Source organism: Phyllobates terribilis, unplaced genomic scaffold (assembly GCF_046119375.1).
Source record: "Phyllobates terribilis strain yellow unplaced genomic scaffold, ASM4611937v1 Scaffold_4__5_contigs__length_816908805, whole genome shotgun sequence".
Lineage (NCBI taxonomy): Eukaryota > Metazoa > Chordata > Amphibia > Anura > Dendrobatidae > Phyllobates > Phyllobates terribilis.
The window spans coordinates 11,462,733-11,484,965 of NW_027362764.1; the positions used below are offsets into that span (position 1 = coordinate 11,462,733).

A 22,233-nucleotide genomic window follows, 5' to 3' on the forward strand; every position below is an offset into this window, starting at 1 on the left:
GTAAGCTGTATGAGAGCAAGAGCAGGGCTCTGTGAGCGGCCACCATCCTCCATACCATGAGCTGCAGCCCAGATGGATCTCGTCTCCTGGCGGCATCTCGTCTCCTGGCTGGAGGTGCAGATCATCAGATAAGTTGCTCCTCAGTCCATGGAGAATGTCCTCTGTCACCAGGCAAGGACAGTCCTGACCAGCACACAGGGCACAGAAAGTCATCTCTCTGCTTGCTGTCTAGTTTCAGAAGATGGCAATCCTCCTGTCCTAGTCATGTGATGGACATATACAGTACAGACCAAAAGTTTGGACACACCTTCTCATTTAAAGATTTTTCTGTATTTTCATGACTATGAAAATTGTACATTTACACTGAAGGCATCAAAACTATGAATTACCACATGTGGAATTATATACTTACCAAAAAAGTGTGAAACTACTGAAAATATGTCTTATATTCTAGGTTCTTCACAGTAGCCACCTTTTGTTTTGATGACGGCTTTGCACGCTCTTGGCATTCTCTTGATGAGCTTCAAGAGGTAGTCACCGGAAATGGTCTTCACTTCACAGGTGTGCCCTGTCAGGTTTAATAAGTGGGATTTCTTGCCTTATAAATGGGGTTGGGACCATCAGTTGTGTTGTGCAGAAGTCTGGTGGATACACAGCTGATAGTCCTACTGAATAGACTGTTAGAATTTGTATTATGGCAAGAAAAAAGCAGCTAAGTAAAGAAAAACGAGTGGCCATCATTACTTTAAGAAATGAAGGTCAGTCAGTGCGAAAAATTGGGCAAACTTTGAAAGTGTCCCCAAGTGCAGTTGCAAAAACCATCAAGCGCTACAAAGAAACTGGCTCACATGAGGACCGCCCCAGGAAAGGAAGACCAAGAGTCACCTCTGCTTCTGAGGATAAGTTTATCTGAGTCACCAGCTTCAGAAATCGCAGGTTAACAGCAGCTCAGATTAGAGACCAGGTCAATGCCACACAGAGTTCTAGCAGCAGACACATCTCTACAACAACTGTTAAGAGGAGACTTTGTGCAGCAGGCCTTCATGGTAAAATAGCTGCTAGGAAACCACTGCTAAGGACAGGCAACAAGCAGAAGAGACTTGTTTGGGCTAAAGAACACAAGGAATGGACATTAGACCAGTGGAAATCTGTGCTTTGGTCTGATGAGTCCAAATTTGAGATCTTTAGTTCCAACCACCGTCTCTTTGTGCGACGCAGAAAAGGTGAACGGATGGACTCTACATGCCTGGTTCCCACCGTGAAGCATGGAGGAGGAGGTGTGATGGTGTGGGGGGCTTTGCTGGTGACACTGTTGGAGATTTATTCAAAATTGAAGGCATACTGAACCAGCATGGCTACCACAGCATCTTGCAGCGGCATGCTACTCCATCCGGATTGCGTTTAGTTGGACCATCATTTATTTTTCAACAGGACAATGACCCCAAACACACCTCCAGGCTGTGTAAGGGCTATTTGACCAAGAAGGAGAGTGATGGGGGGCTACGCCAGATGACCTGGCCTCCACAGTCACCAGACCTGAACCCAATCGAGATGGTTTGGGGTGAGCTGGACCGCAGAGTGAAGGCAAAAGGGACAACAAGTGCAAAGCATCTCTGGGAACTCCTTCAAGATTGTTGGAAGACCATTTCCGGTGACTACCTCTTGAAGCTCATCAAGAGAATGCCAAGAGTGTGCAAAGCAGTCATCGAAGCAAAAGGTGGCTACTGTGAAGAACCTAGAATATAAGACATATTGTCAGTGGTTTCACACTTTTTTGTTAAGTATATAATTCCACATGTGGTAATTCATAGTTTTGATGCCTTCAGTGTGAATGTACAATCTTCATAGTCATGAAAATACAGAAAAATCTTTAAATGAGAAGGTGTGTCTAAACTTTTGGTCTGTACTGTAGGTGTACAGCTTGTTACATGACACTTCTCTTACACCACATGGCCAGGATAGATTGTCATCCCCGGACGCCAACAATAATATTTCACATTCACTGACAACAAGCAGAAGTCTCAGCAGCGCAGTGTCTGACCGTGACGCAGGAGCCATTGTGGTAGTAGGTGCCCTGCGGGCAGTGACATCCCTCCTCACAGTCGTCCGGGAAGCATTCCACCTGCCGCGTCAGATGAGCACAACTGTACGGACAGCTGTCGTCCTTCCCGCACTCTCGGTACAGACGGTCCACAGGACAGCCGATATCTGGAGAAGGTGCGGTAGAGTCAGCGATATGATCAGGACAAGACAGCAGCGAGATCCTACAGAGAATAGGGAGCTATAGGGATCTACACCCGAATGTAAAGGTGCACATGGTCAGCCAGACCAGTGACACCCATCCGTAGATGGGGGTGTACTGGAAACCCTGCAAAGACAAGGAGTGGTCTCTCAAGGTCAGGGTCGTCTGCAGCCACCTCCTCTCAGATATGGACTAAAGGTAGTCTCCGAGAATTGGTGGTGGATGATATAATTCTGGAAGGTCATATCTGCTTAATTTCTGAACCATAGATACCCGTCCACCTTACTTTACCTAGACACACTTGGGTGTTGCACATCCGGCTCTGCATGGCGTTTCCTTCACATCCCTGATGCTGACACTCTCGTACCCGGATCTGCTCTCCTCCTCCACAGCTCATGCTACATGGTGACCATGAGGACCAATCACTCCATGGATCCAGCTCTATATCCAGAACAGAGCACAACAGTGACCCCATAAGACCCCAAATGTGAAGAGACAACAACAAGAACTAATCACTGACACAGAAAGATCCCAGACCAGAAGTCTCAGTGAGGGCCAGAGAAGATCCACTCCATGTTTGGACTGTGCTTACCTGGACAGCTGGGGACCTGGCAATATCTCTTGTCTTTAGGATCCCCTACACAACCGTGGCCGCCATTCTGGGGTACAGGACTGTCACATTGCCTAGACCGAGTCTGGGTTCCTTCTCCACAGCTGACAGAACATGAGGACCAGGAGGTCCACACCCCCCAGTGCCCATCCAAACGACACTGAGGGTCCGGTGTGCAGAGTAGAAGGCCATGGGAACAGGTGCTGAACAAAGATGGATGGTGTCATTAATTTTGGAGAAATCATACTGAAGAGACGTCAAGGTCATCACAGAGGCCCCACAGTCAGCACAGAGGCCCCACAGTCAGCACAGAGGCCCCACAGTCAGCACAGAGACCCCACAGTCAGCACAGAGGCCCCACAGTCAGCACAGAGACACCACAGTCAGCACAGAGGCCCCACAGTCAGCACAGAGGCCCCACAGTCAGCACAGAGGCCCCACAGTCAGCACAGAGGCCCCACAGTCAGCACAGAGGCCCCACAGTCAGCACAGATGCCCCACAGTCAGCACAGAGACCCCACAGTCAGCACAGAGGCCCCACAGTCAGCACAGAGACACCACAGTCAGCACAGAGGCCCCACAGTCAGCACAGAGGCCCCACAGTCAGCACAGAGACCCCACAGTCAGCACAGAGGCCCCACAGTCAGCACAGAGACACCACAGTCAGCACAGAGGCCCCACAGTCAGCACAGAGGCCCCACAGTCAGCACAGAGGCCCCACAGTCAGCACAGAGACCCCACAGTCATCACAGAGACACCACAGTCAGCACAGAGACACCACAGTCAGCACAGAGGCCCCACAGTCAGCACAGAGACACCACAGTCAGCACAGAGACACCACAGTCAGCACAGAGGCCCCACAGTCAGCACAGAGACCCCACAGTCAGCACAGAGACCCCACAGTCAGCACAGAGACACCACAGTCAGCACAGAGACACCACAGTCAGCAGAGACACCACAGTCAGCACAGAGACCCCACAGTCAGCACAGACACCCCACAGTCAGCACAGAGGCCCCCGGGTAGCACAGAGACCACACGGTCAGCACAGAGACCACACGGTCAGCACAGAGACCCCACGGTCAGCAGAGAGGCCCCACGGAGAGCACAGAGACCCCAAGGTCAGCACAGAGACCCCAAGGTCAACAAAGAGGCCCCACAGTCAGCACAGAGGCCCCACAGTCAGCACAGAGACCCCACAGTCAGCACAGAGACCCCACAGTCAGCAAATAGGCCCCACAGTCAGCACAGAGACACCACAGTCAGAACAGAGACCCCAAGGTCAGCACAGAGGCCCCACAGTCAGCACAGAGGCCCCACAGTCAGCACAGAGGCTCCATAGTCAGCACAGAGGCTCCACAGTCAGCACAGAGGCCCCACGGTCAGCACAGAGACCCCACGGTCAGCACAGAGACCCCACGGTCAACAGAGAGGCCCCACGGTCAACAGAGAGGCCCCACAATCAGCACAGAGGCCCCACAATCAGCACAGAGGCCCCACAGTCAGCACTGAGGCCCCACAGTCAGCACAGAGGCCCCACAGTCAGCACAGAGGCCCCACAGTCAGCACAGAGGCCCCACAGTCAGCACAGAGGCCCCACAGTCAGCACAGAGACCCCACAGTCAGCACAGAGACACCACAGTCAGCACAGAGGCCCCACAGTCAGCACAGAGACCCCACAGTCAGCACAGAGACACCACAGTCAGCAGAGACACCACAGTCAGCAGAGACACCACAGTCAGCACAGAGACCCCACAGTCAGCACAGAGACCCCACAGTCAGCACAGAGGCCACCGGGTAGCACAGAGACCACACGGTCAGCACAGAGACCACACGGTCAGCACAGAGACCCCACGGTCAGCAGAGAGGCCCCACGGAGAGCACAGAGACCCCAAGGTCAGCACAGAGACCCCAAGGTCAACAAAGAGGCCCCACAGTCAGCACAGAGGCCCCACAGTCAGCACAGAGGCCCCACAGTCAGCACAGAGACCCCACAGTCAGCACAGAGACCCCACAGTCAGCAAATAGGCCCCACAGTCAGCACAGAGACACCACAGTCAGAACAGAGACCCCAAGGTCAGCACAGAGGCCCCACAGTCAGCACAGAGGCCCCACAGTCAGCACAGAGGCTCCACAGTCAGCACAGAGGCCCCACGGTCAGCACACAGACCCCACGGTCAGCACAGAGACCCCACGGTCAACAGAGAGGCCCCACGGTCAACAGAGAGGCCCCACAATCAGCACAGAGGCCCCACAATCAGCACCGAGGCCCCACAGTCAGCACCGAGGCCCCACAGTCAGCACAGAGGCCCCACAGTCAGCACAGAGGCCCCACAGTCAGCACAGAGACCCCACAGTCAGCACAGAGACCCCACAGTCAGCACAGAGGCCCCACAGTCAGCACAGAGGCCCCACAGTCAGCACAGAGGCCCCACAGTCAGCACAGAGGCCCCACGGTCAGCACAGAGGCCCCACGGTCAGCACAGAGGCCCCACGGTCAGCACAGAGACCCCAAGGTCAACAGAGAGGCCCCCACGGTCAACAAAGAGGCCCCACAGTCAGCACAGAGACCCCACAGTCAGCACAGAGACACCACAGTCAGCAGAGACCCCACAGTCAGCACAGAGACCCCACAGTCAGCACAGAGACCCCACAGTCAGCACAGAGGCCCCCGGGTAGCACAGAGACCACACGGTCAGCACAGAGACCACACGGTCAGCACAGAGACCCCACGGTCAGCAGAGAGGCCCCACGGAGAGCACAGAGACCCCAAGGTCAGCACAGAGACCCCAAGGTCAACAAAGAGGCCCCACAGTCAGCACAGAGGACCCACAGTCAGCACAGAGACCCCACAGTCAGCACAGAGACCCCACAGTCAGCACAGAGACCCCACAGTCAGCACAGAGACACCACAGTCAGAACAGAGACCCCAAAGTCAGCACAGAGGCCCCACGGTCAGCACAGAGGCCCCACAGTCAGCACAGGGGCCCCACAGTCAGCACAGAGGCTCCACAGTCAGCACAGAGGCTCCACAGTCAGCACAGAGGCCCCACGGTCAGCACAGAGACCCCACGGTCAACAGAGAGGCCCCACGGTCAACAGAGAGGCCCCACAATCAGCACAGAGGCCCCACAATCAGCACAGAGGCCCCATAGTCAGCACAGAGACCCCACAGTCAGCACCGAGGCCCCACAGTCAGCACCGAGGCCCCACAGTCAGCACCGAGGCCCCACAGTCAGCACAGAGGCCCCACAGTCAGCACAGAGAACCCACAGTCAGCACAGAGGCCCCACAGTCAGCACAGAGGCCCCACAGTCAGCACAGAGGCCCCACAGTCAGCACAGAGGCCCCACGGTCAGCACAGAGACCCCAAGGTCAACAGAGAGGCCCCCACGGTCAAAAAAGAGGCCCCACAGTCAGCACAGAGGCTCCACAGTCAGCACAGAGGCTCCACAGTCAGCACAGAGGCTCCACACTCAGCACAGAGGCGCCACAGTCAGTACAGAGGCCCCATGGTCAGCACAGATACCCCACGGTCAACAGAGAGGCCCCAAGGTCAACAAAGAGGCCCCAAAGTCAGCACAGAGGCCCCACAGTCAGCACAGAGGCCCCACAGTCAGCACAGAGGCCCCAAAGTCAGCACAGAGACCCCACGGTCAACAGAGAGGCTCCACGGTCAACAAAGAGGCCCCACAGTCAGCACAGAGTCCACACAGTCAGCAAAGAGGCTCCACAGTCAGCACAGAGGCTCCACAGTCAGCACAGAGGCTCCACAGTCAGAACAGAGGCTCAACAGTCAGCACAGAGGCCCCACGGTCAACAGAGAGGCCCCACGGTCAACAGAGAGGCCCCACGGTCAAAAAAGAGGACACACAGTCAGCACAGAGGCTCCACAGTCATGACTGAGACATAAGGCCTTTGGCATTAATGTTTGGATACCGCTGAGGGGTTGCACGCATTATTAATATCTGAAAACGGTCTCCTAATTCTACCGTTTAGGACACATGTGAAGCATCATGCATATATGTTGTGTTTATTACAGCTTGGAGTTTATCCTGTGTGTCTGCTTGTGGCTGTATATGTTGTGTTTATTACAGCTTGGAGTTTATCCTGTGTGTCTGCTTGTGGCTGTATATGTTGTGTTTATTACAGCTTGGAGTTTATTCTGCGTGTCTGCTTGTGGCTGTATATGTTGTGTTTATTACAGCTTGGAGTTTATCCTGCGTGTCTGCTTGTGGCTGTATATGTTGTGTTTATTACAGCTTGGAGTTTATTCTGTGTGTCTGCTTGTGGTTGTATATGTTGTGTTTATTACAGCTTGGAGTTTATCCTGTGTGTCTGCTTGTGGCTGTATATGTTGTGTTTATTACAGCTTGGAGTTTATTCTGCGTGTCTGCTTGTGGCTGTATATGTTGTGTTTATTACAGCTTGGAGTTTATCCTGTGTGTCTGCTTGTGGCTGTATATGTTGTGTTTATTACAGCTTGGAGTTTATCCTGTGTGTCTGCTTGTGGCTGTATATGTTGTGTTTATTACAGCTTGGAGTTTATCCTACGTGTCTGCTTGTGGTTGTATATGTTGTGTTTATTACAGCTTGGAGTTTATCCTGTGTGTCTGCTTGTGGTTGTATATGTTGTGTTTATTACAGCTTGGAGTTTATTCTGCGTGTCTGCTTGTGGCTGTATATGTTGTGTTTATTACAGCTTGGAGTTTATTCTGCGTGTCTGCTTGTGGCTGTATATGTTGTGATTATTACAGCTTGGAGTTTATTCTGCGTGTCTGCTTGTGGCTGTATATGTTGTGTTTATTACAGCTTGGAGTTTATCCTGTGTGTCTGCTTGTGGCTGTATATGTTGTGTTTATTACAGCTTGGAGTTTATCCTGTGTGTCTGCTTGTGGTTGTATATGTTGTGTTTATTACAGCTTGGAGTTTATCCTGCGTGTCTGCTTGTGGCTGTATATGTTGTGTCTATTACAGCTTGGAGTTTATTCTGCGTGTCTGCTTGTGGCTGTATATGTTGTGTTTATTACAGCTTGGAGTTTATTCTGTGTGTCTGCTTGTGGCTGTATATGTTGTGTTTATTACAGCTTGGAGTTTATTCTGCGTGTCTGCTTGTGGCTGTATATGTTGTGTTTATTACAGCTTGGAGTTTATTCTGTGTGTCTGCTTGTGGCTGTATATGTTGTGTTTATTACAGCTTGGAGTTTATTCTGCGTGTCTGCTTGTGGCTGTATATGTTGTGTTTATTACAGCTTGGAGTTTATCCTGTGTGTCTGCTTGTGGCTGTATATGTTGTGTTTATTACAGCTTGGAGTTTATCCTACGTGTCTGCTTGTAGCTTTATATGTTGTGTTTATTACAGCTTGGAGTATATCCTGCGTGTCTGCTTGTAGCTGTATATGTTGTGTTTATTACAGCTTGGAGTTTATTCTGCGTGTCTGCTTGTGGCTGTATATGTTGTGTTTATTACAGCTTGGAGTTTATCCTACGTGTTTGCTTGTGGCTGTATATGTTGTGTTTATTACAGCTTGGAGTTTATCCTGTGTGTCTGCTTGTGGCTGTATATGTTGTGTTTATTACAGCTTGGAGTTTATTCTGCGTGTCTGCTTGTGGCTGTATATGTTGTGTTTATTACAGCTTGGAGTTTATCCTGTGTGTCTGCTTGTGGTTGTATATGTTGTGTTTATTACAGCTTGGAGTTTATCCTACGTGTCTGCTTGTGGCTGTATATGTTGTGTTTATTACAGCTTGGAGTTTATCCTACGTGTCTGCTTGTGGTTGTATATGTTGTGTTTATTACAGCTTGGAGTTTATCCTACGTGTCTGCTTGTGGCTGTATATGTTGTGTTTATTACAGCTTGGAGTTTATTCTGTGTATCTGCTTGTGGCTGTATATGTTGTGTTTATTACAGCTTGGAGTTTATTCTGTGTATCTGCTTGTGGCTGTATATGTTGTGTTTATTACAGCTTGGAGTTTATTCTGTGTATCTGCTTGTAGCTGTATATGTTGTGTTTATTACAGCTTGGAGTTTATCCTGCGTGTCTGCTTGTGGCTGTATATGTTGTGTTTATTACAGCTTGGAGTTTATTCTGTGTATCTGCTTGTGGCTGTATATGTTGTGTTTATTACAGCTTGGAGTTTATTCTGTGTATCTGCTTGTGGCTGTATATGTTGTGTTTATTACAGCTTGGAGTTTATCCTACGTGTCTGCTTGTGGCTGTATATGTTGTGTTTATTACAGCTTGGAGTTTATCCTGAGTGTCTGCTTGTAGCTGTATATGTTGTGTTTATTACAGCTTGGAGTTTATCCTACGTGTCTGCTTGTGGCTGTATATGTTGTGTTTATTACAGCTTGGAGTTTATCCTACGTGTCTGCTTGTGGCTGTATATGTTGTGTTTATTACAGCTTGGAGTTTATCCTACGTGTCTGCTTGTGGCTGTATATGTTGTGTTTATTACAGCTTGGAGTTTATTCTGTGTGTCTGCTTGTGGTTGTATATGTTGTGTTTATTACAGCTTGGAGTTTATTCTGCGTGTCTGCTTGTGGCTGTATATGTTGTGTTTATTACAGCTTGGAGTTTATCCTGCGTGTCTGCTTGTAGCTGTATATGTTGTGTTTATTACAGCTTGGAGTTTATCCTGCGTGTCTGCTTGTGGCTGTATATGTTGTGTTTATTACAGCTTGGAGTTTATCCTACGTGTCTGCTTGTGGCTGTATATGTTGTGTTTATTACAGCTTGGAGTTTATTCTGCGTGTCTGCTTGTGGCTGTATATGTTGTGTTTATTACAGCTTGGAGTTTATTCTGTGTGTCTCCTTGTGGCTGTATATGTTGTGTTTATTACAGCTTGGAGTTTATCCTACGTGTCTGCTTGTAGCTGTATATGTTGTGTTTATTACAGCTTGGAGTTTATTCTGTGTGTCTCCTTGTGGCTGTATATGTTGTGTTTATTACAGCTTGGAGTTTATTCTGTGTGTCTCCTTGTGGCTGTATATGTTGTGTTTATTACAGCTTGGAGTTTATTCTGTGTGTCTGCTTGTGGCTGTATATGTTGTGTTTATTACAGCTTGGAGTTTATTCTGTGTGTCTCCTTGTGGCTGTATATGTTGTGTTTATTACAGCTTGGAGTTTATCCTGTGTGTCTCCTTGTGGCTGTATATGTTGTGTTTATTACAGCTTGGAGTTTATTCTGTGTGTCTGCTTGTGGCTGTATATGTTGTGTTTATTACAGCTTGGAGTTTATTCTGTGTGTCTCCTTGTGGCTGTATATGTTGTGTTTATTACAGCTTGGAGTTTATTCTGTGTGTCTCCTTGTGGCTGTATATGTTGTGTTTATTACAGCTTGGAGTTTATTCTGTGTGTCTGCTTGTGGCTGTATATGTTGTGTTTATTACAGCTTGGAGTTTATTCTGTGTGTCTCCTTGTGGCTGTATATGTTGTGTTTATTACAGCTTGGAGTTTATTCTGTGTGTCTCCTTGTGGCTGTATATGTTGTGTTTATTACAGCTTGGAGTTTATTCTGTGTGTCTGCTTGTGGCTGTATATGTTGTGTCTATTACAGCTTGGAGTTTATCTTACGTGTCTCCTTGTGGCTGTATATGTTGTGTATATTACAGCTTGGAGTTTATTCTGTGTGTCTGCTTGTGGCTGTATATGTTGTGTTTATTACAGCTTGGAGTTTATTCTGTGTGTCTGCTTGTGGCTGTATATGTTGTGTCTATTACAGCTTGGAGTTTATCCTACGTGTCTGCTTGTGGCTGTATATGTTGTGTTTATTACAGCTTGGAGTTTATTCTGCGTGTCTCCTTGAGGCTGTATATGTTGTGTTTATTACAGCTTGGAGTTTATTCTGTGTGTCTGCTTGTGGCTGTATATGTTGTGTTTATTACAGCTTGGAGTTTATCCTGTGTGTCTGCTTGTGGCTGTATATGTTGTGTTTATTACAGCTTGGAGTTTATTCTGCGTGTCTCCTTGAGGCTGTATATGTTGTGTTTATTACAGCTTGGAGTTTATTCTGTGTGTCTGCTTGTGGCTGTATATGTTGTGTTTATTACAGCTTGGAGTTTATCCTGTGTGTCTGCTTGTGGCTGTATATGTTGTGTTTATTACAGCTTGGAGTTTATCCTGCGTGTCTGCTTGTGGCTGTATATGTTGTGTTTATTACAGCTTGGAGTTTATTCTGTGTGTCTGCTTGTGGCTGTATATGTTGTGTTTATTACAGCTTGGAGTTTATTCTGCGTGTCTGCTTGTGGCTGTATATGTTGTGTCTATTACAGCTTGGAGTTTATTCTGTGTGTCTGCTTGTGGCTGTATATGTTGTGTCTATTACAGCTTGGAGTTTATCCTGCGTGTCTGCTTGTGGTTGTATATGTTGTGTTTATTACAGCTTGGAGTTTATTCTGTGTGTCTGCTTGTGGCTGTATATGTTGTGTTTATTACAGCTTGGAGTTTATCCTGTGTGTCTGCTTGTGGTTGTATATGTTGTGTTTATTACAGCTTGGAGTTTATCCTGTGTGTCTGCTTGTGGCTGTATATGTTGTGTTTATTACAGCTTGGAGTTTATCCTGTGTGTCTGCTTGTGGCTGTATATGTTGTGTTTATTACAGCTTGGAGTTTATCCTGCGTGTCTGCTTGTGGCTGTATATGTTGTGTCTATTACAGCTTGGAGTTTATTCTGTGTGTCTGCTTGTGGTTGTATATGTTGTGTTTATTACAGCTTGGAGTTTATTCTGCGTGTCTGCTTGTGGCTGTATATGTTGTGTCTATTACAGCTTGGAGTTTATTCTGTGTGTCTGCTTGTGGCTGTATATGTTGTGTCTATTACAGCTTGGAGTTTATCCTGCGTGTCTGCTTGTGGTTGTATATGTTGTGTTTATTACAGCTTGGAGTTTATCTTACGTGTCTCCTTGTGGCTGTATATGTTGTGTTTATTACAGCTTGGAGTTTATTCTGTGTGTCTGCTTGTGGCTGTATATGTTGTGTCTATTACAGCTTGGAGTTTATTCTGTGTGTCTGCTTGTGGTTGTATATGTTGTGTTTATTACAGCTTGGAGTTTATCCTGTGTGTCTGCTTGTGGTTGTATATGTTGTGTTTATTACAGCTTGGAGTTTATTCTGTGTGTCTGCTTGTAGCTGTATATGTTGTGTTTATTACAGCTTGGAGTATATCCTGCGTGTCTGCTTGTAGCTGTATATGTTGTGTTTATTACAGCTTGGAGTTTATTCTGCGTGTCTGCTTGTGGCTGTATATGTTGTGTTTATTACAGCTTGGAGTTTATCCTACGTGTCTGCTTGTGGCTGTATATGTTGTGCTTATTACAGCTTGGAGTTTATCCTACGTGTCTGCTTGTGGCTGTATATGTTGTGTTGATTACAGCTTGGAGTTTATCCTACGTGTCTGCTTGTGGCTGTATATGTTGTGTTTATTACAGCTTGGAGTTTATCCTGTGTGTCTGCTTGTGGCTGTATATGTTGTGTTTATTACAGCTTGGAGTTTATCCTGTGTGTCTGCTTGTGGCTGTATATGTTGTGTTTATTACAGCTTGGAGTTTATCCTACGTGTCTGCTTGTGGCTGTATATGTTGTGTTTATTACAGCTTGGAGTTTATCCTGTGTGTCTGCTTGTGGCTGTATATGTTGTGTTTATTACAGCTTGGAGTTTATCCTACGTGTCTGCTTGTGGCTGTATATGTTGTGTTTATTACAGCTTGGAGTTTATCCTGTGTGTCTGCTTGTGGCTGTATATGTTGTGTTTATTACAGCTTGGAGTTTATCCTACGTGTCTGCTTGTGGCTGTATATGTTGTGTTTATTACAGCTTGGAGTTTATCCTACGTGTCTGCTTGTAGCTGTATATGTTGTGTTTATTACAGCTTGGAGTTTATCCTACGTGTCTGCTTGTAGCTGTATATGTTGTGTATATTACAGATTGGAGTTTATCCTGTGTGTCTGCTTGTAGCTGTATATGTTGTGTTTATTACAGCTTGGAGTTTATTCTGTGTGTCTGCTTGTGGCTGTATATGTTGTGTTGATTACAGCTTGGAGTTTATCCTACGTGTCTGCTTGTGGCTGTATATGTTGTGTTTATTACAGCTTGGAGTTTATCCTGTGTGTCTGCTTGTGGCTGTATATGTTGTGTTTATTACAGCTTGGAGTTTATCCTGTGTGTCTGCTTGTGGCTGTATATGTTGTGTTTATTACAGCTTGGAGTTTATCCTACGTGTCTGCTTGTGGCTGTATATGTTGTGTTTATTACAGCTTGGAGTTTATCCTGTGTGTCTGCTTGTGGCTGTATATGTTGTGTTTATTACAGCTTGGAGTTTATTCTACGTGTCTGCTTGTGGCTGTATATGTTGTGTTTATTACAGCTTGGAGTTTATCCTACGTGTCTGCTTGTGGCTGTATATGTTGTGTTTATTACAGCTTGGAGTTTATCCTGTGTGTCTGCTTGTGGCTGTATATGTTGTGTTTATTACAGCTTGGAGTTTATTCTACGTGTCTGCTTGTGGCTGTATATGTTGTGTTTATTACAGCTTGGAGTTTATCCTACGTGTCTGCTTGTGGCTGTATATGTTGTGTTTATTACAGCTTGGAGTTTATCCTGAGTGTCTGCTTGTGGCTGTATATGTTGTGTTTATTACAGCTTGGAGTTTATTCTGTGTGTCTGCTTGTGGCTGTATATGTTGTGTTTATTACAGCTTGGAGTTTATCCTACGTGTCTGCTTGTGGCTGTATATGTTGTGTTTATTACAGCTTGGAGTTTATCCTGTGTGTCTGCTTGTGGCTGTATATGTTGTGTTTATTACAGCTTGGAGTTTATCCTACGTGTCTGCTTGTGGCTGTATATGTTGTGTTTATTACAGCTTGGAGTTTATCCTGTGTGTCTGCTTGTGGTTGTATATGTTGTGTTTATTACAGCTTGGAGTTTATCCTACGTGTCTGCTTGTAGCTGTATATGTTGTGTTTATTACAGCTTGGAGTTTATCCTACGTGTCTGCTTGTAGCTGTATATGTTGTGTATATTACAGATTGGAGTTTATCCTGTGTGTCTGCTTGTAGCTGTATATGTTGTGTTTATTACAGCTTGGAGTTTATTCTGTGTGTCTGCTTGTGGCTGTATATGTTGTGTTTATTACAGCTTGGAGTTTATCCTACGTGTCTGCTTGTGGCTGTATATGTTGTGTTTATTACAGCTTGGAGTTTATCCTACGTGTCTCCTTGTGGCTGTATATGTTGTGTTTATTACAGCTTGGAGTTTATCCTACGTGTCTGCTTGTGGCTGTATATGTTGTGTTTATTACAGCTTGGAGTTTATTCTGCGTGTCTGCTTGTGGCTGTATATGTTGTGTTTATTACAGCTTGGAGTTTATTCTGTGTGTCTGCTTGTGGCTGTATATGTTGTGTTTATTACAGCTTGGAGTTTATTCTGTGTGTCTGCTTGTGGCTGTATATGTTGTATTTATTACAGCTTGGAGTTTATTCTGTGTGTCTGCTTGTGGCTGTATATGTTGTGTTTATTACAGCTTGGAGTTTATTCTGTGTGTCTGCTTGTGGCTGTATATGTTGTGTTTATTACAGCTTGGAGTTTATTCTGTGTGTCTGCTTGTGGCTGTATATGTTGTGTTTATTACAGCTTGGAGTTTATTCTGTGTGTCTGCTTGTGGCTGTATATGTTGTGTTTATTACAGCTTGGAGTTTATTCTGTGTGTCTGCTTGTGGCTGTATATGTTGTGTTTATTACAGCTTGGAGTTTATTCTGTGTGTCTGCTTGTGGCTGTATATGTTGTGTTTATTACAGCTTGGAGTTTATTCTGTGTGTCTGCTTGTGGCTGTACATGTTGTGTTTATTACAGCTTGGAGTTTATTCTGTGTATCTGCTTGTGGCTGTATATGTTGTATTTATTACAGCTTGGAGTTTATTCTGCGTGTCTGCTTGTGGCTGTATATGTTGTGTTTATTACAGCTTGGAGTTTATTCTGTGTGTCTGCTTGTGGCTGTACATGTTGTGTTTACTACAGCTTGGAGTTTATTCTGTGTGTCTCCTTGTGGCTGTATATGTTGTGTTTATTACAGCTTGGAGTTTATTCTGTGTGTCTGCTTGTAGCTGTATATGTTGTGTTTATTACAGCTTGGAGTTTATTCTGCGTGTCTGCTTGTGGCTGTATATGTTGTGTTTATTACAGCTTGGAGTTTATTCTGTGTGTCTCCTTGTGGCTGTATATGTTGTGTTTATTACAGCTTGGAGTTTATTCTGCGTGTCTGCTTGTGGCTGTATATGTTGTGTTTATTACAGCTTGGAGTTTATCCTGTGTGTCTGCTTGTGGCTGTATATGTTGTGTTTATTACAGCTTGGAGTTTATTCTGTGTGTCTCCTTGTGGCTGTATATGTTGTGTTTATTACAGCTTGGAGTTTATCCTGTGTGTCTGCTTGTGGCTGTATATGTTGTGTTTATTACAGCTTGGAGTTTATTCTGTGTGTCTGCTTGTGGCTGCATATGTTGTGTTTATTACAGCTTGGAGTTTATCCTGTGTGTCTGCTTGTGGCTGTATATGTTGTGTTTATTACAGCTTGGAGTTTATTCTGTGTGTCTCCTTGTGGCTGTATATGTTGTGTTTATTACAGCTTGGAGTTTATTCTGCGTGTCTGCTTGTGGCTGTATATGTTGTGTTTATTACAGCTTGGAGTTTATTCTGTGTGTCTCCTTGTGGCTGTATATGTTGTGTTTATTACAGCTTGGAGTTTATTCTGCGTGTCTGCTTGTGGCTGTATATGTTGTGTTTATTACAGCTTGGAGTTTATTCTGTGTGTCTGCTTGTGGCTGTATATGTTGTGTTTATTACAGCTTGGAGTTTATTCTGTGTGTCTCCTTGTGGCTGTATATGTTGTGTTTATTACAGCTTGGAGTTTATCCTACGTGTCTGCTTGTAGCTGTATATGTTGTGTTTATTACAGCTTGGAGTTTATTCTGTGTGTCTGCTTGTGGCTGTATATGTTGTGTTTATTACAGCTTGGAGTTTATTCTGTGTGTCTGCTTGTGGCTGTATACGTTGTGTTTATTACAGCTTGGAGTTTATTCTGCGTGTCTCCTTGTGGCTGTATATGTTGTGTTTATTACAGCTTGGAGTTTATTCTGTGTGTCTGCTTGTGGCTGTATACGTTGTGCTTATTACAGCTTGGAGTTTATCCTGTGTGTCTGCTTGTGGCTGTATATGTTGTGTTTATTACAGCTTGGAGTTTATTCTGTGTGTCTCCTTGTGGCTGTATATGTTGTGTTTATTACAGCTTGGAGTTTATCCTGTGTGTCTGCTTGTGGCTGTATATGTTGTGTTTATTACAGCTTGGAGTTTATTCTGTGTGTCTGCTTGTGGCTGTATATGTTGTGTTTATTACAGCTTGGAGTTTATCCTACGTGTCTGCTTGTAGCTGTATATGTTGTGTTTATTACAGCTTGGAGTTTATCCTGCGTGTCTTCTTGTGGCTGTATATGTTGTGTCTATTACAGCTTGGAGTTTATCTTACGTGTCTCCTTGTGGCTGTATATGTTGTGTTTATTACAGCTTGGAGTTTATCCTGTGTGTCTGCTTGTGGCTGTATATGTTGTGTTTATTACAGCTTGGAGTTTATTCTGTGTGTCTGCTTGTGGCTGTATATGTTGTGTTTATTACAGCTTGGAGTTTATCCTACGTGTCTGCTTGTGGTTGTATATGTTGTGTTTATTACAGCTTGGAGTTTATCCTGTGTGTCTGCTTGTGGCTGTATATGTTGTGTTTATTACAGCTTGGAGTTTATCCTACGTGTCTGCTTGTGGTTGTATATGTTGTGTTTATTACAGCTTGGAGTTTATCCTGTGTGTCTGCTTGTGGCTGTATATGTTGTGTTTATTACAGCTTGGAGTTTATTCTGTGTGTCTGCTTGTGGCTGTATTTGTTGTGTTTATTACAGCTTGGAGTTTATCCTACGTGTCTGCTTGTGGTTGTATATGTTGTGTTTATTACAGCTTGGAGTTTATCCTGTGTGTCTGCTTGTGGCTGTATATGTTGTGTTTATTACAGCTTGGAGTTTATTCTGCGTGTCTGCTTGTGGCTGTATATGTTGTGTCTATTACAGCTTGGAGTTTATCTTACGTGTCTCCTTGTGGCTGTATATGTTGTGTTTATTACAGCTTGGAGTTTATCCTGCGTGTCTGCTTGTGGCTGTATATGTTGTGTTTATTACAGCTTGGAGTTTATTCTGCGTGTCTGCTTGTGGCTGTATATGTTGTGTCTATTACAGCTTGGAGTTTATCTTACGTGTCTCCTTGTGGCTGTATATGTTGTGTTTATTACAGCTTGGAGTTTATTCTGTGTGTCTTCTTGTGGCTGTATATGTTGTGTTTATTACAGCTTGGAGTTTATCCTACGTGTCTGCTTGTGGTTGTATATGTTGTGTTTATTACAGCTTGGAGTTTATGCTGCGTGTCTGCTTGTGGCTGTATATGTTGTGTTTATTACAGCTTGGAGTTTATGCTGCGTGTCTGCTTGTGGCTGTATATGTTGTGTTTATTACAGCTTGGAGTTTATTCTGCGTGTCTGCTTGTGGCTGTATATGTTGTGTCTATTACAGCTTGGAGTTTATCCTGCGTGTCTGCTTGTGGCTGTATATGTTGTGTTTATTACAGCTTGGAGTTTATTCTGCGTGTCTGCTTGTGGCTGTATATGTTGTGTTTATTACAGCTTGGAGTTTATTCTGCGTGTCTGCTTGTGGCTGTATATGTTGTGTCTATTACAGCTTGGAGTTTATTCTGCGTGTCTGCTTGTGGCTGTATATGTTGTGTGTATTACAGCTTGGAGTTTATTCTGTGTGTCTGCTTGTGGCTGTATATGTTGTGTCTATTACAGCTTGGAGTTTATTCTACGTGTCTGCTTGTGGCTGTATATGTTGTGTTTATTACAGCTTGGAGTTTATCCTGCGTGTCTGCTTGTGGCTGTATACGTTGTGTTTATTACAGCTTGGAGTTTATTCTACGTGTCTGCTTGTGGCTGTATATGTTGTGTTTATTACAGCTTGGAGTTTATCCTGCGTGTCTGCTTGTGGCTGTATATGTTGTGTTTATTACAGCTTGGAGTTTATTCTGTGTGTCTGCTTGTGGTTGTATATGTTGTGTTTATTACAGCTTGGAGTTTATCCTGTGTGTCTGCTTGTGGCTGTATATGTTGTGTTTATTACAGCTTGGAGTTTATTCTGTGTGTCTGCTTGTGGCTGTATATGTTGTGTTTATTACAGCTTGGAGTTTATCCTGCGTGTCTGCTTGTGGCTGTATATGTTGTGTCTATTACAGCTTGGGGTTTATTCTGTGTGTCTGCTTGTGGCTGTATATGTTGTGTTTATTACAGCTTGGAGTGTATTCTGTGTGTCTTCTTGTGGCTGTATATGTTGTGTTTATTACAGCTTGGAGTGTATTCTGTGTGTCTGCTTGTGGCTGTATATGTTGTGTTTATTACAGCTTGGAGTTTATTCTGTGTGTCTGCTTGTGGCTGTATATGTTGTGTTTATTACAGCTTGGAGTTTATTCTGTGTGTCTGCTTGTGGCTGTATATGTTGTGTTTATTACAGCTTGGAGTTTATCCTGTGTGTCTGCTTGTGGCTGTATATGTTGTGTTTATTACAGCTTGGAGTTTATCCTGTGTGTCTGTTTGTGGCTGTATATGTTGTGTTTATTACAGCTTGGAGTTTATCCTGTGTGTCTGCTTGTGACTGTATATGTTGTGTTTATTACAGCTTGGAGTTTATCCTGTGTGTCTGCTTGTGACTGTATATGTTGTGTTTATTACAGCTTGGAGTTTATCCTGTGTGTCTGCTTGTGGCTGTATATGTTGTGTCTATTACAGCTTGGAGTTTATCCTGTGTGTCTGCTTGTGACTGTATATGTTGTGTTTATTACAGCTTGGAGTTTATTCTGTGTGTCTGCTTGTGGTTGTATATGTTGTGTTTATTACAGCTTGGAGTTTATCCTGCGTGTCTGCTTGTGGCTGTATATGTTGTGTCTATTACAGCTTGGAGTTTATTCTGCGTGTCTGCTTGTGGCTGTATATGTTGTGTTTATTACAGCTTGGAGTTTATCCTGCGTGTCTGCTTGTGGCTGTATATGTTCTGTTTATTACAGCTTGGAGTTTATTCTGTGTGTCTGCTTGTGGCTGTATATGTTGTGTTTATTACAGCTTGGAGTTTATTCTGTGTGTCTGCTTGTGGCTGTATATGTTGTGTTTATTACAGCTTGGAGTTTATCCTGTGTGTCTGCTTGTGGTTGTATATGTTGTGTTTATTACAGCTTGGAGTTTATTCTGTGTGTCTGCTTGTGGCTGTATATGTTGTGTTTATTACAGCTTGGAGTTTATTCTGTGTGTCTGCTTGTGGCTGTATATGTTGTGTTTATTACAGCTTGGAGTTTATCCTGCGTGTCTGCTTGTGGCTGTATATGTTGTGTTTATTACAGCTTGGAGTTTATCCTACGTGTCTGCTTGTGGTTGTATATGTTGTGTTTATTACAGCTTGGAGTTTATTCTGCGTGTCTGCTTGTGGCTGTATATGTTGTGTTTATTACAGCTTGGAGTTTATCCTACGTGTCTGCTTGTGGTTGTATATGTTGTGTTTATTACAGCTTGGAGTTTATTCTGTGTGTCTGCTTGTGGCTGTATATGTTGTGTTTATTACAGCTTGGAGTTTATCCTGCGTGTCTGCTTGTGGTTGTATATGTTGTGTTTATTACAGCTTGGAGTTTATTCTGCGTGTCTGCTTGTGGCTGTATACGTTGTGTTTATTACAGCTTGGAGTTTATCCTGCGTGTCTGCTTGTGGTTGTATATGTTGTGTTTATTACAGCTTGGAGTTTATTCTGCGTGTCTGCTTGTGGCTGTATATGTTGTGTTTATTACAGCTTGGAGTTTATCCTGCGTGTCTGCTTGTGGCTGTATATGTTGTGTTTATTACAGCTTGGAGTTTATCCTGCGTGTCTGCTTGTGGCTGTATATGTTGTGTTTATTACAGCTTGGAGTTTATCCTGCATGTCTGCTTGTGGCTGTATATGTTGTGTTTATTACAGCTTGGAGTTTATCCTGCGTGTCTGCTTGTGGCTGTATATGTTGTGTTTATTACAGCTTGGAGTTTATCCTGCGTGTCTGCTTGTGGCTGTATATGTTGTGTTTATTACAGCTTGGAGTTTATCCTGTGTATCTGCTTGTGGCTGTATATGTTGTGTTTATTACAGCTTGGAGTTTATTCTGCGTGTCTGCTTGTGGTTGTATATGTTGTGTTTATTACAGCTTGGAGTTTATCCTACGTGTCTGCTTTTGGCTGTATATGTTGTGTCTATTACAGCTTGGAGTTTATCTTACGTGTCTCCTTGTGGCTGTATATGTTGTGTTTATTACAGCTTGGAGTTTATCTTACGTGTCTCCTTGTGGTTGTATATGTTGTGTCTATTACAGCTTGGAGTTTATCTTACGTGTCTCCTTGTGGTTGTATATGTTGTGTTTATTACAGCTTGGAGTTTATCCTGCGTGTCTGCTTGTGGCTGTATATGTTGTGTTTATTACAGCTTGGAGTTTATTCTGTGTGTCTGCTTGTGGCTGTATATTTTGTGTTTATTACAGCTTGGAGTTTATTCTGTGTGTCTGCTTGTGGCTGTATATGTTGTGTTTATTACAGCTTGGAGTTTATTCTGTGTGTCTGCTTGTGGCTGTATATGTTGTGTTTATTACAGCTTGGAGTTTATTCTGTGTGTCTGCTTGTGGCTGTATATGTTGTGTTTATTACAGCTTGGAGTTTATCCTGCGTGTCTGCTTGTGGCTGTATATGTTGTGTTTATTACAGCTTGGAGTTTATCCTGTGTGTCTGCTTGTGGCTGTATATGTTGTGTTTATTACAGCTTGGAGTTTATTCTGTGTGTCTCCTTGTGGCTGTATATGTTGTGCTTATTACAGCTTGGAGTTTATCCTGCGTGTCTGCTTGTGGCTGTATACGTTGTGCTTATTACAGCTTGGAGTTTATCCTACGTGTCTGCTTGTAGCTGTATATGTTGTGTTTATTACAGCTTGGAGTTTATCCTGTGTGTCTGCTTGTGGCTGTATATGTTGTGTTTATTACAGCTTGGAGTTTATTCTGTGTGTCTCCTTGTGGCTGTATATGTTGTGTTTATTACAGCTTGGAGTTTATCCTGCGTGTCTTCTTGTGGCTGTATATGTTGTGTCTATTACAGCTTGGAGTTTATCTTACGTGTCTCCTTGTGGCTGTATATGTTGTGTTTATTACAGCTTGGAGTTTATCCTGCGTGTCTGCTTGTGGCTGTATATGTTGTGTCTATTACAGCTTGGAGTTTATCTTACGTGTCTCCTTGTGGCTGTATATGTTGTGTTTATTACAGCTTGGAGTTTATCCTGCGTGTCTGCTTGTGGCTGTATATGTTGTGTTTATTACAGCTTGGAGTTTATCCTGTGTGTCTGCTTGTGGTTGTATACGTTGTGTTTATTACAGCTTGGAGTTTATTCTGCGTGTCTGCTTGTGGCTGTATATGTTGTGTCTATTACAGCTTGGAGTTTATCTTACGTGTCTCCTTGTGGCTGTATATGTTGTGTTTATTACAGCTTGGAGTTTATCCTGCGTGTCTGCTTGTGGCTGTATATGTTGTGTTTATTACAGCTTGGAGTTTATTCTGCGTGTCTGCTTGTGGCTGTATATGTTGTGTCTATTACAGCTTGGAGTTTATTCTGTGTGTCTGCTTGTGGCTGTATATGTTGTGTCTATTACAGCTTGGAGTTTATCTTACGTGTCTCCTTGTGGCTGTATATGTTGTGTTTATTACAGCTTGGAGTTTATCCTGCGTGTCTGCTTGTGGCTGTATATGTTGTGTTTATTACAGCTTGGAGTTTATTCTGCGTGTCTGCTTGTGGCTGTATATGTTGTGTCTATTACAGCTTGGAGTTTATCTTACGTGTCTCCTTGTGGCTGTATATGTTGTGTTTATTACAGCTTGGAGTTTATCCTGCGTGTCTGCTTGTGGCTGTATATGTTGTGTTTATTACAGCTTGGAGTTTATTCTGTGTGTCTGCTTGTGGCTGTATATGTTGTGTTTATTACAGCTTGGAGTTTATTCTGTGTGTCTGCTTGTGGCTGTATATGTTGTGTCTATTACAGCTTGGAGTTTATTCTGCGTGTCTGCTTGTGGCTGTATATGTTGTGTGTATTACAGCTTGGAGTTTATCCTGCGTGTCTGCTTGTGGCTGTATATGTTGTGTCTATTACAGCTTGGAGTTTATTCTGTGTGTCTGCTTGTGGCTGTATATGTTGTGTCTATTACAGCTTGGAGTTTATTCTGCGTGTCTGCTTGTGGCTGTATATGTTGTGTTTATT

At 44.2% G+C, this 22,233-nt stretch overlaps 1 protein-coding gene across 1 annotated transcript in view; it reads right to left on the minus strand.

Moving 5' to 3' along the window:
- The window catches only part of LOC141264133 (SCO-spondin-like), a 521,676-nt gene that overhangs the window by 136,058 nt on the left and 363,385 nt on the right, over positions 1–22,233 (minus strand). The window contains exons 60-63 of the mRNA XM_073676443.1: positions 2,835–3,055; positions 2,534–2,683; positions 2,042–2,208; positions 56–183 (exon numbers count right to left, since the gene is read on the minus strand). Of these exons, the coding sequence (XP_073532544.1) occupies positions 56–183; positions 2,042–2,208; positions 2,534–2,683; positions 2,835–3,055 (666 nt within the window). The remainder of the gene's footprint in view (positions 1–55; positions 184–2,041; positions 2,209–2,533; positions 2,684–2,834; positions 3,056–22,233) is intronic.